This window comes from Chlamydotis macqueenii, chromosome 9 (genome assembly GCF_036417535.1).
Source record: "Chlamydotis macqueenii isolate bChlMac1 chromosome 9, bChlMac1.mat, whole genome shotgun sequence".
NCBI lineage: Eukaryota > Metazoa > Chordata > Aves > Otidiformes > Otididae > Chlamydotis > Chlamydotis macqueenii.
The window spans coordinates 19427005-19443461 of NC_141564.1; the positions used below are offsets into that span (position 1 = coordinate 19427005).

The 16457-nt window shown below is 39.8% G+C and overlaps 1 protein-coding gene across 1 annotated transcript; it reads right to left on the reverse strand.

Annotated features, from left to right (window-relative positions):
• Window positions 1-13: 13 nt before the first annotated feature.
• On the reverse strand, window positions 14-9232 carry TTC14 (tetratricopeptide repeat domain 14). The gene is made up of 12 exons (XM_086754791.1): window positions 9025-9232; window positions 8817-8938; window positions 8343-8542; window positions 7883-7967; window positions 7664-7793; window positions 6877-7029; window positions 6128-6199; window positions 5447-5566; window positions 5241-5363; window positions 4451-4568; window positions 2296-2405; window positions 14-1823 (listed from the first exon to the last, which is right to left on the reverse strand). Exons 1-12 carry the CDS (start codon window positions 9186-9188, stop codon window positions 527-529), a joined length of 2694 nt encoding a protein of 897 aa, XP_086610917.1. The 5' UTR covers window positions 9189-9232; the 3' UTR covers window positions 14-526.
• Between the last annotated feature and the right edge of the window lie 7225 nt (window positions 9233-16457).

Sequence of the window (16457 nt, forward strand, 5' to 3'; positions counted from 1 at the left end):
ATCAAGACACAAAATTAAGAAAGATTAAGAAAATTTAATGATCAAATGAGCTATATACACTGATGGCACACAACTTTCATTCAGTTATCCCCTTTCTATAGCTGGAAGTGAAGTTTGATACAAAAATGTCAATAGTACCCCAGGGGATTAAAAAAAAAACAAAAAACAAACAAACAAAAAACACAACCAAAAACCAAACCAACAACAAAACCTCTCTTGTTAAAGTGCATATTTGATGTGAGTTACACAACTGCAGTCTGGAGGTGTCAAAAGATTTCAACCCATCAGACAGAGCCTATTGTACAGGAACACCCCAAGCTAAGAGCACAGGAAGCTTAAGATTTTAAATAACTGATGCTTTATGTAAGATATACTTGCATCTCTTTCCACCATACAAACTTTACCTTAAGAATTCTTTGATGTTCTGCAAGGTAGAATTTTACCTTTCTTCACTTTTCATATGCATTTCCTCAAGAGATACACGGGTAAAAGTTCATTTAACTACACTCACCAGAATGGTGTTTTCTTAGGTACTTGACTGTTTCTTCTGCTTACTTCCTTTTTCCCTCTCAAACTCGGCTATTTGATTAAATATGTTAACTAAGTTCTGGGGCAGGTTTCTTTTAATGCCACTTTCTGATTGTGCTGTACCATTTAAAGACATTTCCTCATCTTGTTCCTGTGTTTTATTAGTCTCCTCAGAACTTGTTCTCCTGTTCTTATACTCACTTTCATCTTTATGCTGACTTAACATGTGCCTATCGCTATCGTAACCTCTATCACTGTCCCGGAAGCAGGTGCTAGAATACGATCTATACTTTCCCTCTGACCTGCCAGAATAGTCAGACCCTGCTGGAGACATGCAATACCTATCTTGACCTGAGCCATGTTTTTTAAACTGCTCTCTTCTCCCCTCTACATCCCTTTCTAATTTCCTAAAATAACGCATCCTGGGTTTATCATATGACCTATGATATGAACCTGAAGAACCCCTTGGTCTGGAGAAAAATCTATCTGTTCTACCATATTTTTCAGTTTTGCTACTACCTGGCAGAGTTCTGTAGCTACTGTAAGAATCTTTTGAATCTTCAGACCTACCTCCAAAAGCGTCTTCATCATAAAATCTATCTGTCCTACCATATTTTTCAGTTTTGCTACTACCTGGCAGAGTTCTGTAGCTACTGTAAGAATCTTTTGAATCTTCAGACCTACCTCCAAAAGCGTCTTCATCATAAAATCTATCTGTCCTACCATATTTTTCAGTTTTGCTACTACCTGGCAGAGTTCTGTAGCTACTGTAAGAATCTCTTGAATCTTCAGACCTACCTCCAAAAGCGTCTTCATCATAAAATCTATCTGTTCTACCATATTTTTCAGTTTTGCTACTACTTGGCAGAGTTCTGTAGCTACTGTAAGAATCTCTTGAATCTTCAGACCTACCTCCAAAAGCGTCTTCATCATCACCTGAAGTCCTCGAAACAGAATACTGTCTGTCTTTCTCTTTTACCTCTGTTTTTGGGGACACTAAGCTGTCCTGCCTTTCCAGCAGTTTTTCAACTTCAAAATTTTGGTTAAGAAAGGAAGCAGAGGTATCAGCCGGAGGTGAATACCACTCCTCTTTCCTAACCTGATCTTTATAATGGGAGGAAGCTCTAGATGAGCATTTTTTGGAGCTGTGGGCAGACTCTGATCTATTCCGACGCTTTTTCGTACGTTTCTTGTGATCAGAGGAAGAGGAGGAAGAAGAAATTGATACATCTGATGAAGAATCACTTGATGAGGAGGAGGAGGAGGAGGTTGATATTTTCCTTTTCTTCTTCAACCTAAAAAATGTAATTAGCCTGTGAGATAATCTTCAGTATTAGGCAAAAATTATATATAGAAAGCAAATCTGTACTCCCCAGAGTTTGTCTGAGATTGGACTGTAAGGCATGAATGGAAACTCAGCCTGATGTGGCAAGATAATTTCAAATATAATTTCTTTATAAATAAATTAAGATTAAATCCACCAGTTTTTTATAAAAGGCATCTTTCACAGCTTAGAATGGCATTACACTTCACAAATACTTCACCTTGTTAAAAGATACTTTGCAACTTCTCTTCCACATATATCTCCACTAAAGGTTATATGCACTAAAGGACACTACCTGCAAAAACGTTCTCGAGAAAAAGCAGCTTTCCTAGGTAGAAGTTCTACCTAACTTACTGCTGGACAATCTGTTTTGAAATGAATTGTTCATAGTCTTATCTGCATGTATTGCCACATAATCAGTATACTGAATTTAACAAAGTTACCTTTTTTCTTCTTTTAAGAGCTTACGCAACTTTTCTGCACTTGTTTCTACTTTCTTTTCTTTCTGTCTCTCTTCTTTGGCAGCTTGTTTCTCCCTCATTTCCAAAGATTTCTTTTTTGAACCCAAGCATCATAAAAAAAAAATACATTAGAAGCGTTAACATGGGTATTTTTCCCCATGTCCCCAACCCCATTCAAATGTATAATTATACCAGGGATGTTTTACCAGGATTCCCAGATCAAGAATTAATATTGTTAAGGAGTTTGGCATTGGCCATTGTGATAAGCAGGTTTACATTAAAGACCACATTGCAGTTTTTATTCCATTAAAAAAATATATTTGACCGCCCATTGCAGTGGTATCCGTGATCCAGCACACCGTGAAGCACGGAGCCCATAACGTACAGATAGAATATGCAAGAAAAACACAATATTAGCAACATGGAGAAAAGGAGGAAGAAGGGAGGAAGAAAAAAGAAAGGAACAAAGAAAGAAAAGAGAGAAAGGTTTGAGGAAAAGTATCGTTATTGTAGTTAACAAGTAAAACACAGCAAAACCCATTTTAAAATATATTCAAGTTGGCCATGTTTGAATACAAACCATTTTGTAACAATTTCACAGACCAGTTTGATGCATTGTTTATGTAAGAAATCATGTTCCAAGAGTTTGTTGGTGATGAGCAGCACCAGATGTCAGATACAGCAACAACGGTCCAATTCAGGAGAAAATGCATTGGAGAAAAACACATAATCAGTATTACAGGAAAACATACTTCAGCGTTGTTTCAGCCATTCTAGCACAGCAGTGATAGTATCAGATATGTATTAAAATACATGTAAATGCAGAAGAGCACCTCATCAGATGAATAACCCTTAAACTTCTTAAGTCTATTAGAGATCAGACTTCAGCCATCTACAGCCCTAAAGAGTAGCTCCACTCATATTCAGAGTGAGCAGAAAGTCTGAATATTGTTTTAAAAACTTAGGCACTGTGTTAACAGATACAATAAAGGAAATTCTTAATTGCAGTTAAGGCTATGCAAACCAACAAATCATAGCTAGCATCATGGTTTTTACATGCTACATCAAGGACCCATTATACCAAGAAAACGCTAAAGGAGAGTAAATTTATCTCCTACTTGCTGAGAATATTCTTCACCATTTTAACTGAGACTGACATCTCTTTCTAAAGCAGCCAAATGTGGATAGTGCTCAAATACCATGCAACGGTTTATTTATGATGTAGTTCAGTTTTATTCAAGATTGTCATATCTCCTCTTCCCTCTTCTTTCAACACAGCCTGTGAGCATTATGGCTGCACCAACTGAAAAAGGGCTGATCTGGGGCCATCTACCCCAGTCCATGTACTTCCTCACATGCAGAGACACAGAACAAAGCAAGCCTGTTCCTCAGTGCTCTGTTTTACTCTTTGATCCTCTCTGGAGGACAACGCAAGGAAAGGAAGTAAATAAAAGAAAAAAAAGATGACATCTCAGATTAGCATGGAGACCCACCAAGGCTCACCTGGGAAACATGCTGTGTGCAACAGAAGAGAAGAGAAAAAAAATCCCAGATAGCAGGAAAGAAAGCTAAGATACTCAAAACTGCCTGCTCACCCGTCCTCCACCTCCTGCTGTTTTCCTTTAAATCACCTCTTAATTTCCCCTCTCATCTGACCTTCCTGTGAGTTAGCTTTGGCTGGTGCTACTCTATCTTTTTGTAGTTACTCCAGACAACAAGGATCTAGCTGGTATGACAGCGTGCAATGTTTATTTGGCTTGCTTAAGTGTTTTACACTCTGCATGTTTTTATTCACAGAACGCTTTGACATTACTAATCACGCCTGAGTGATGGAATATTCTTATCCTTGCTGTAGCTGACAGGGTCAGCAGGCTTTGCTCTTTCCCTGTCTCCACTGTTTGGCATTTCTTTACTATCCTGTTCAAAACAGTGGAATCCATCAAGAGGTACTGTTGTTCTGGTAGGTACAGCCATAACGCTCACTATAAAAGATTTACTGTGGAGAAGGGAAGCAGAGAGTAAGACAAACGATCAGCTTAATCTCTCCCCGTTCAAAAGATTTAATATGATTTTTGATATTCATTTATTGTCATTGAGAGCACACTAAGCACACTATGAAAAGAAAGTAAAGAATCACCTGCATATGCTTACGGACTTTCGTTAAGGCCTCTTGTGCTTCCTGAAAAGTCTCATCCAAACTTAAGGCTTTTTTATAGTAATTCTCAGCATTTACTAGTTTGTCTTCCTCTTCCAACCTAAAATTCAAGTGATAATTCATGTACAATTAAGCCACAGATTGACAACTTGTTTCCCCCCCCACTTATTTTTAGGACTACCTTTCTTATTTGCACTATGACACTAACACTGCATCCCTCCAAGGCCCCATCTAACATCTCAGCCTACCTCAGTAAAGAAATAAAAGTTATTCCTTACATGTTATCTTCTAACCATGACCATACTACTCTGAAATTTCAATTCCAATTTTAAAAAAACTGTCCCTTTCTCAACACACAGCTTAAAATAAATCTCTTGCCTGAATATTCAAAAGTAACATTTTGTGTAACAGCAGTTGACCAATATTTCAGTAGTTACAGAACATGATTTTGTCACAAATACTTTCTTTAAAAAACCCCACAACCTATTGAATATATTAAAACATTTCACAAGACTTCACGCAAGCCTGGTATCCTACCAGTGAAATGATATCAAGGATTAAACCTCAAATGTTTTGCCAGGATTTTATCTGGGACAGAGGAAAAAGTGTAAACCAACTGCACAAGCAGGTATATTCCCAACAAAGATTTTTAAACACATAGCCAGGAATGATAGATGCCATTCTGTGACTTAACTAGAATGGTATTAAAAAGAATACTATGAGAAAAAATAAATTGTTAACAACCAAACAAAAACACAATCCCAACACTTACTGCCCGCCTCTTTCCACAAGTGTCTGACAGAGGTATTTTCTTGCATTTCTGTGGGTAGGACAGTTTTCTAAAGCAATTTCAAAATCACCTATGGCTTTGTTCAGACTTCCTTTCGTAGCGTACCTAGAACAACACAAAAGTTGCACAGGTTTTACGTATGTTCGTCTTTCACAAAGAAGAAAAACCAATTAAACAAGCAGACTTACAGAGCTCCACGTGCTACCAAAGCTTCAACATTTTGTGGATCAATTTCCAAAGCCTTATTGTACTCGTTCATGGCTTCCACATGGCGCCCAACCTTAAAATGATCAACCCCAGCCTTCACACTGGAGAAAAATATTTAGAAAGTCTTATGCACAGTTAGCCTATGCACATTTGATACTGTTAACGAATCACAAATTATGGTTCCAAACAAGTGATAGGTAATAAAACTTGACCTTGTTATCATGTACGTAACACTGGCATTTCAAATTAATGCAATACTGACATAATTCCACAACAACACATTGTCTGTAATCCAAAATCGTAGGGCACTGGGTTACTATATTACACTGTTGTTCATTTACAGAATGAATATTTAAGCACTTTTCTGCACAGAAGTCTGTGTGTGACCTACCAGCAATGAACTTACATTATATTAAAAAACTTATATTATAAATATCCTAAGAAGTTCCCCTTTAAACCTGACACATATTTTGGAACGGAATCTTGAGACTTTATCTATCACAGACCCACTCGGCAATCAGGGTTACTTTCAAGATCTTCCTGGTTACACTGCTACATATGCAGTGGAAAAACTGGTTCAATGTGTACTTTCTGTTAAGAAATGTAAACTGTAACCTAATCTAACCTAACAAAAAGCTCTGACAGCAAAAAGTATTGCATACCATTTTAAGGCCCAAGATGCAGACTGCTTTTTCCTCAATGCAGGGGCAAAATCTTCTTCATTGAAATTTTTACTTTAAGGATAAAACAAACAAAAACATCAAGTTGGCCTTCTGAGTCTACAAAATTAAACTTACAATACGTAATGCAGTTGAAATAAGCTGAAATGTTATACAATGCCTTACTGCTCTACCTCAGGAATGTTCTTTCACATTTCTGAAAGCAGTTCTTCCCAACCCACTCTAGAAGTGCTGAATTGAACTAGTACAGTTGCAGTCCATTTAACAAAAATATAGCACAGTCACATCTGCTTTGGGCCCTAATATATACACGACTCACAACACCAATCATTGCATATGTTAGATCCTATCTTACTAAAGAGGTCAGATTTATTACTAAAATAAACATTGTGAATAAATATCTGACAAAAGTATTAAAACTTAAACATCCTGCATTTCAATCCAAAGATGTTGCCAAGATCTAAGCAATAAATTCCTAGAGTATTTGGTATCAAACATTTTGTACTAGAAGGTGTCTTGCTTATTCAAAGCAATAAAACTTCAAATGTAAATTTCTTACTCTAGAGGAATTTGCCTTAAAATATTTAAGGACACATAAGCCGCAGTCATGCAAACCAAAATGAAAAAGGTTTAAGTATAAGTGGTCTAGGACTTCACTCACAAGTCTATTTCAATGGATTAGAATAATCTCCACAAAGCTACAGGGTACGAACAATGTAAAAATCACTTACATTTGAAGACTTCTCAACAAAGACGGTGGATTTGTTTCACTTAGTCCTAGTTTTTCTGCTAAATATTCAACTAACGATGGATTAGCGAATCCTGGGGAACGATGCAAAACCTCTTCGAATGTCTCTCCTGTATTCGCAACTTCCATGCTTCGCCTTAAAAAAACCCAACCAATGCACACAAACATCCTCACAGACACCACACTCAATCTTATGATGCTCATGTTTAGAATAAAAATGCCTATATTGATATTTACTACTGCTCACAAGCTCTTCTTTTCTACAGGCATCTATTTTCCTACTATTTAGCAACCCTTGTATCTTTTTAGCCTAAGTGAGCTTTTGAAATGTATTTTTGGCACCCATCTAGGTATCTCCAGGACATACAACACCATTACGAAACATGCAGAGATAGCCGTGTCCTCCTGTCCTCTAAGGATAATTTAAAAATTTCAAGTTTCATACTCCAATCTCCCAAGGTTTTTCCTTCTTGTTTTTCTGTTGTTGTTGGCTTTTGGTTTGGGTGGTTTTTTATTGTTAACACAGTCCTGCAGTGACAGACGCCTCACTCTGCTTTTTGCTTTCCTTATGTTTTGGGAAAGATGCTAAGAGATCAACCACACCTGATATATCCAGAAACAAGTATGCTAACGAGATGAATGACAAAAAGTATGCAGTCATCCAATTAAATCAGAAACAGCACTGACAGGTTTAAAGAACCGTCTGTCAAAAATGCTCTTCAGACACACTGAACACGCTTAGCAAGTACAGCTGAACAGCATATTCCTACCTGTAATGCAACGGGAAGTCATCGGAAGTAATTACGCCTAGTTTTGTACTGGAAAGATTGGGTGGAAGAGCTGAGCTGTAAAGTGACACTGTGAGCTTCTCATGGTAACGATCAACGTCCTTGACCGCAGCTACAGAAACAATAAAAGTTAAGATAAAATTACAAAAACATCTCAAAATCAAAACAAACAGATTCCTGACAACTTCTGCAGCTACTTGCCTCGAATAAGGTCTCCAGATTGATAATAAGATAAAGGATCTCCATGGTTGCTTTGAGAAGGCACATCTCTCAAAGGACAAAGAGCCTGCAACAAAAGACAGTAGGAATATCATCAACAAAACCAGGAGTTCTTTTTTTTCCTCCCCAAGATTAAGCCAGAAGATAATTAGCTTAATCTCTATGCACATCAGAGCTGTGATAGTTAAAAATAAAAATTTATGCATCCATAAACAATGAACTTCTCAACTCAAAAGTAATAAAAATTGAGCATGAGCCATAAAAAGAAGCATTTACTGGCTCTGCAAAGCATCATAAGCTGTCCATAAATTCAGCCACCACTCACCATCCCAAAGTTCAGTTTCACCTCTACACATACCACTCCATTAAGAGATGCAAGAGACAGTTAATACATTAAAAAGTCAGTACTTATCAGGAAGAAAATATTGATCAAATATCTTACAGTGATTTCCAGATCTGAAATCTCCCGTATGATACCACTTCCCAGACAAATCAACACCATGAAAAAGCCAAATTCACGAATAGAAGTAATCTTCCCAATCACGATATCACCACGTTCAATGTCTTGAAAAAATAATTCTCTCCTCTCTTCCCTGGGAACCTCCATGAACCGTTCCAGGGGAGGCATAACAGCATAATACTCTGCAACACACAAAACATTCACAGTTACAGAACGACCAAGCTACAACCTGAAAACACAAAATACTTCACAGTAGCAAAGCATGTTAAAGTTTGATTTGTTTGTACTAAGAGGAGGCTTATGCACAGCCTGTAAGAAGCAACAGCAATAATTTTTCACATTATTTCAGTTTTTAAAAATACTGTTAATTGAGGCGCAGTGCCTTTGCGGTACCCCTCGGGCGTTACAGAGTGACACCCATCCACAGAAGCTGCGGCTCCCTGCGAGCAGCCTCACCTTCATTCTCTTCAATCGTGTCGGAGAGAGGCCCGTTGGGCTTCCACGAGTGCGCAAACAGGAGATCAGCTTTTTTGGCAATGAAGCGCTTTATCTCGGTGTCGATGCTCGCCCTCTCTTTCCTAGGGGAAGGAGAACGCGGTGAGAAACACCCCGCGGGCCCCTCACGGCTCCCGCCCCAGAACCGCCCCGGCCCGGCGCCCCTCACCAGGCGGCCGGCGGCGGCGGGGCCCCGCGGGGCGGCTCGAAGACAGTCCCTGGCGGCGGCAGCAGCCCGCGGAAGTCGGGGTTGTCGTGCTGCTCGGCGCGGAGCAGGGACAGCAGCGAGGGGCCATGGTAGCTGAGCGCCTGACGCAGCAGCTCCCGGTCCATCCCGCCGCCGCCGCCACCTCGCCCGGAACGGGAACCAGGGCCGGAACCAGGGCCTGCCAGACGCCACAAGAGGGAGCAACGCGCATGCGCTGCGCGGAGTGGGCGGAGCCAAGGGAGGGGTGGGACCAGGCGGCTGCAGCGCCCCCTGGGGCACAGGAGGACCGGGCTGCTGCGAGGTCCTTGTTGTATTGGCGGGGTACGACTACAGTGTTCATAGAATCATAGACTAGTTTGGGTTGGAAGGGACCTTCAAAGGTCACCCAGTCCAACCCCCCTGCAAGAAGCAGGGACATCCCCAACCAGATCAGGTTGCTCAGAGCCTCGTCCAACCTGGCCTTACGTTTCCAGGGATGGGGCCTCCACCACCTCTCTGGGAAACCTGTTCCAGTGTTCCATCACCCTCATTGTAAAAAAATGTCTTCCTGATGTCTAGTCTGAATCAACCTCCCTCTATTTTAAAACCCCTCGTCCTGTCACGACAGGCCCTGCTAAAAAGTTCCTCCCTGTCTTTCTTATAAGCCCCCTGGAGGTACTGGAAGGCCGCTGTAAGGTCTCCCCGGAGCCTCCTCTTCTCCAGGCTGAACAGCCCCAACTCTCTCAGCCTGGCCTCACAGGAGAGGTGCTCCAGCCCTCTGATCATATTTGTGGCCCCCCTGCCTGTATTTAAAAAGTACTGCGAGAATAACAAAAGATAAAAGCTAACCGGTAAAAATTACGCAGGTGGGAGGCGGCTACGTAAATCGCCGCCGGCTCGGCAGCGCCGAGGCTGGGCAGGCCCCGCACGGCTGTTCCTGCGGCGGCCATGTCGGGAGAGGGCGCTGCGCCCCCGCCGCGCACGGCTGAGGCCGCGCCGCGTCCCTGGCTACCGACAGCGGGGTGCCGGCACAGATTTTAGAGGAAAGGCAGCGCTTCCTCACCGGGGTGTCTCTTTCTGAGGTGGCGCAGGAGGGCGTGCGTCCCGCGAAATGCATTTTTCTGGACGTTAAACTGAAGCGTGTGTGTTTGAGAAGGCAGAGATTGTTCGGACCCGAGGAAACGTATCACTCGAGAAGTTCTCTGTTGGCTCTCAGTCGGTTCTCAAATGTTTGCACTGAATTATGACAGAAACAATAAGCAAACGGGCACCTCAGACACTCCTGCTGAATGGGGCCGCCATGTTCATAACGGTGTTTATTTGAATTGTCCCTCTGACAGGCGTCCGTCAGAAATTCATACAGCGGAAACCAAGTGCGCGGGCGAGAGAGGTTCTGCCTTGGTTTGTCAGAATAACTGCACTGAAACAAAGGGAAAAATGGGCAGTTACCTCAGGAAAAGATAATGCACCGAGATTACAGCATTAAAATAGCCCTAATGCGGGATTCAGTGGTTCAGCTTACCGGAGTGAACTTTAAATGCTACAAAGACATTTAACTCGGGAGGCTCTTCATGCTAATCACCTCTTCTAGCTAATGGAGAAAGGTGCTTAAACCCAGCTGGAATTAATCCAAGTCTATTAGAAAGATCCCAGTTCTTCAGTCACCGAGAATAATTTGTCCCTAGAATTGCATTTAATAATTAATTTTAAAAGAGGAGGGGTGGGGAGGAAAAGAAAACTCTCTGCAAACAGCATAATGTCACTTCTACCCTCAGTACAATGTTAAAGAAAAAAATAGCAATCTGGCTGTCAGCAGATCAGTGACACAAACTCCTCTAGGAAGCAGCATGACTGAGAGGGCAAGGATCATATCAAAGACACTGGTCTCAGAAGCTCAGTTCAAAGCCAGCAGGGATATCACTGGTGTAGCAGACTTGGGGAAGACACTAGAAGGGCAAATTTATATTTTATTTTCATTTTATGTCCCCTTGTTTTAATATAATGAAAGATAAAGGAGATGTAACACTTATCATGTACAGAACAGCTGTCAGGATTTTGGTTTAAAGTCTTCCTGATCTATGCAAGACCAGATGTGTACTTAGATTTCTGGTTACTATGGTGGAAAAAAGCCAGGAACACTAGATGGAAATTTCTAGACATTAAGGCTGATTAGAGACAGATTGACACAGAAAAGTTAACACACTTGCAAAGATCCGGTGCAGAAAGAGAGTCTTTCCTGGATGAATCACACTGCAAGTGCAGTGTCCTGAACTGTGTTGCACAATTGCAAATAATGGCAGTTTTATTTGAAGGAACGGTATTTTGAGGAACACTAATTAAAGTGTTTCTCAGCAAATACAAAGAGGTAGCAATAAAGATGAAGCACAAACTCTGCTTGGGTAAGCATTTCTCCAGTCTAATATACAGATACACACATACACAATGTACAAGAACTAAGGCATTACGAATAAATACTTCAAATGTGTTATGGTTTCTGGACTTAACATGCCAGCAAAAAAGCATGGCAACAGCTGAACCGCCTATAATTATGGACTTGTCTTACAGACATTTTCTTCTGTAAGTGGAAATCAATTACATTTTAGGAAATTCAGTGATTTGTATCATACTAACACACAGAATGTAGATTAGTTGTCCCCTGAACATCAGGGTTAACTTCATATTTAAAGTAATCCTTTCTTTAACTGGGCCCAACAGATTCTGAAGTTGCCCTAATCAAACAAACAAAAATATCCCAAATAATTCAATCTTCAGAAATAGCTTTGCCAGAGCAGGGTATGTGAGCATGAACGTGTAATTTTCTTTCCTACTTTTCAGGTTATAGTGATGAACTCAGAAGCAAAGCAAGGCTATGGCATATTGTGCATTTTCCCACTTCACTCAGGGCACACGCAAGCCTTTGCCATCCTTTTCTTTCATGGGATACTACCTGGATATCCACTGTGCCTTTCAAAATGTCTCTGCATGTTTTCAGTGGTGAATTATTTTTTTTTTCTTTTCTATTTTTGCTTGTTTTACTTCAGTTATCCAATAGGAAATATATTTTTTTTTTTATAAAAGGATACAGCAGCCACCACAGTTCAGGCAGGGCTAACGTTAAACGGAACAGTACGGAATAAACCCCGGGGTATGCATACAGCTTAAGAGACTCCAGGTGTGAGGAAGGGACATGCTCTGTACACTACAATGTCGTTAATCCTCTGTGCCATTGACTTAGGAATCACCTGGATGAATAGTGCTTCATCCCAGGTACTACACAAACAAAGAGGGTGGGCAGGAAGTGTCTTGATTCTGCAGGAGAAAGTGATATGAGTCAACACATCGCCCTACTCGAAAAGGAGCATTCCAGATACTCTGAAACCAGACATATCTGAAGGAGTTTGATGCAAATTTTCTAGCGGTTTAGGTCAATGCATTATAAAAGGCAGCTCCCAAAGTCCATCATGCAGCCTGTAACTCCCATAATACAAAGCTTATGAATTTACACCAAGCTAGCTTTGAACCCAGGGTCAAACTCACAGTGATACAACCCAAAAACTAATAGGCATGATAGAATTCCAAAGTGGATATGTGAAATACTAAGCAGATTTTCATCAAACTTCAGTAAGCACAGTTTGGATGCAACAAGGTCAAGCTGCTTTTCAAACGTTCCCAAGTATCCAATGTCGGTGGTAAAGCTTACAAGAAAATCGCATGGAGGAAAAGATTTTGTCTCAAGAGCCACATTTTATCACTGACAAAAAGATTAAATCCTCCAAGATCATGCTTGTCAAAGTATTATTTTCTGCTAAGTTTGGGCAGATTTGAGATAAATTTTAGCCTATTGCAAATGGGAGTGAAATGTTCAACTAAATATGTTCTTTGAGCACAGAAAGATGAAACTAATGAGAATTAACATGAAGAGCTATACTTCCAGCTGTGTTGTGAGATTTTGGCAAATTCTGCCAAAAGCAGTCCTGCTGCCCAGACTTTCTGTTAATTTATGAAGCAGCAAAGGGATTGTTCAAAAATGAAATGATATCCAAGATATTATTTTAGCTCAAGAGTGATGAAGGGAAGCTCAGCACAAAATAATTGCTAGCCAGTTAGTAGCTCTACTTAGAGGAAAACATTATGTCTGCAGGCATAATCACCAAATATAATGGAGGAGGTGTGAAAAAACCACCAAACTCAGAATGATGGAACAACCCAAGCCATGCCCATTCAAGCATTTCCCTTTTTAACCAGTTCATCATTAAGTCCAGCTTTGGAATGGTCTGAGAGAGACAGTACAGTTTCAGTAATGTGTAGACTCACCTTGAAATATGCTGAGCACCTGCTTGTGGTGTCATGGACCTTTGCACTTCTGGGTTTTCTGTAAATGTGTAGACAAAGAATAGTCAGTCGCATGTAATAAATATGTAAAGGCAGACTGTGGAAACTGCCCGGGCTCTGGCTCGACAATTAGACCCTGTTGGAATACAACAGAAATAATAGTTAAATGTCAGCTGAGAACCCCCTCTGACTTCTGGCGATTTCTGTCAGACTGCAGGCAGTGGCACTGCTGAGCCTTTGTGTGGCTGTAAGGATTACTGCTTGTGCACTTAGTGCAGCGTTTTGTGCCTGCAGATTAGTGACAAGTGTTTGAAGGTTTCAGGTGAGACTGAAAATGTTACTGAAGGAAACATTGGCATTGACATTTTTTTACCTACATATGAAAAAACAGGCTGTCATGAATGAAGGCTTGCTTATTTGACAGGAACACCAGTCAGGCAACTGAGTGGTAATCATGACACAGACAATATGTATACACCCACCTGTACAGTTTGCAATCTATCTAGAAATGCTGCCTACAGAGCAAATTCCTATGATACATGAGGGACTCAGCAGAAGGTGTGCCAAGCAGACAGGTTTTGGTGGGATTTTAATGAATTTTCCGGCTTCTAACGCTCCATAGACTGATAGTATCTACTGCTTTATAGCAAGGGAGAGTCATCCTGGTTTCTGCATTTTAGAGTAAGTCATTGCAACTTACTGTCAGCAATTGCAACTTTCCAATCAGCAAAGTAGATCATTACTTACAACCCCAAATTATATTTCCAGTATATAGCAAAATACAGTAAGAATATTTGATCTCATGTCTGTCAGCAGTACAAGGAAATGTGTAACTTCAAGCATGCAACTACTCTCAATTACTAGATCTCTCATCCATAGTAGATCAGTATTCATGTTTTCATTGTAAAGTTCTTTCTCCGGCAATTCTCATATTCCTAAATTGTCATGTCACATATGTGAACTTCCCAAAGGTGTTCAGAGAAGTCTCTAAAGTATTTTGAAGATCTAAACCAGTTGGAGTTCTTCTATTCTATTAAAACAACTTGGTTTTGTATCTCATGGTCAGTTGCTCCATTAGTGCAGCATACATAATAAATGTAGGCTAAAGAACAATTAACAAATATCAGAAGTTGTTTTCTTAATTGCTCGCAATGAACCAGGCACGTAATCATTGTCAGAAACTAACTAGCAGCCTCTTAACTTCTTTAAAATGTGTTACTATTTAAATGACACTAAAATTTAAAAGTTGAAACTGTTTTAATTAACTCATGAAGTGTTAAACAGTTGGCAGCTTCCCAATACAGATTAATTATCTCCATGTTTGCTCTCATTTAATGCACGAGCATACCTTTATTTAAAACAAATAAAAAGTATGAAAAAGTGAGCTTTGTCCTAAGCAGGTGAAATTCCCATTAAAGTTGATAAGCTGAGTGGATGTGATAGGATTTCCAATTAATTTTTATCTGAATAAGAATTGTCTGGAAATATAATGATCAACAAATACTTTTGCAATAGAAAGAGAAGTTAATTCCATTATTATCTGGATGGTATAATTTCAGTAACTGACAGCCATAAGCAGCAACCCTCATGTGCAGACACTCATTAGTCTCCTGACAGATCAGGGTTTTTTTCCAATCAACAACCAAAAGCAGAGGTCAGATGGAATAGGGAAATGCTAAACTGATGTATGTATATTATATTTGGCTTTTAAAAAACATTTGGTGAATTTCTCACAGTGTTAAATTCAGAAAGCTGGACTGATTCGCAAGTAAATTAACAAGTCATGAAAAAAAAATATATGTGCTCTGAACTTCATAGTTATCATCAGGTCTGTAATGTATTATTAGAGGTTTCCAATTTGTAACATAAAATATTTTAAATCTGTAAGTAAAATCTGTTGCTTGGTGTTCCAGTCTGCCTTTTGGCTCAGTGAGGAAGTCACAAAGGCTGAGACAGAAACAACTGCCACTGTTTTTAATGAGAAGTTTAGTGCCTCGGATGGATTTTAGATGAAGATTTTGAGGGCTCCCATTGACTTCAGCAGGTTTCAGGTCAAGCATGAAAGTCAGAAATCAGTCATTAAGCTTTCTGTGCTTACACTGCTGTCTACAATTAGGAAAGCATTAACCACAGCGCATCAGTGCAATCAGGTGTCAAAGTCCAGACACTGTTTGGCGGGGGCTGCTGAAATGTAAGTAATATACATCTGTTGATTTTCTCTAGATTCTTGTCTTATTCAGGCAGTTGAACTCAAACACATAATCACAGGGAACAGAAGCTCTGAAACAAATGAAGATCTAAAGCAGAGACAAGAGAAGAGGAGGTAGATTGAAATGTAAAAACATAATACTTCTGTGAAAGAAAGATGTGTATGTGTGCAAGTAACAATCACAGTCTTCAAATAGAAGTAAGGGGTCCATGTCAAAAGTACAAGAAGAGCCAGAATTTGTCTTTTTTTTTTAAAGAAAAATACAACCTCTAATATTGTGTCCCAAATCAAATGCAGAGACAAACTGAAATGAAAATTATGCATTCCATTCATCTCTCTTTTGTAGCCTATTCTCTGACGCTGGTACCAAATTCTGTTTTTAAAGGTATTGGCAGTTAAAGTCACAGAATGGTGCCTAAGAAGGTTTCAAAAACCGTAAAAGTAGGTTAGGCATGTAAATACCTTTGCAGAGGATGATAATTAGTACCACAAATGAAGTTCTTACATATGCAAATGGAATTGTTTGCTGTCGCAGCTAATTACAGATTTAACTCTGTGCTGTGTTGATTGTGAGAGAGGAATAAACATACAAATTTAAAATACTGGTGTTTAAAACTCCCCTCTTGTAATTGTGATGATCTGATCCTCCTAAAACTGGCAAATATATACATGAGGGACTGTGTGTACGTGTGTAGGAGAACAGTAAGTGGGAGAAAGAAATCCAGATTTTTCCATCTGTACAAAATGTCAACATACTGCCAGTGAAAAGCCGTCAACAAAATCCTTGTAAGCACAATTTGGTCTGGTCAAGTTCTCATCTGTATCTTCACTCACAGTGAGAGTAAATTAAAGCTCCAATACAATGTTTCCTTAA

Coding starts and splice junctions, on each gene's coding strand:
- TTC14 (XM_086754791.1), bottom strand. CDS start 9,188: ATGGACCGGGAGCTGCTGCGTCAGGCGCTCAGCTACCATGGCCCCTCG. Junction 7,968..8,342: donor TTTCAGATCTGGAAATCACT/GTAAGATATTTG, acceptor CTTTTGTTGCAG/GCTCTTTGTCCTTTGAGAGA. Junction 6,200..6,876: donor TTGTTGAGAAGTCTTCAAAT/GTAAGTGATTTT, acceptor TTATCCTTAAAG/TAAAAATTTCAATGAAGAAG.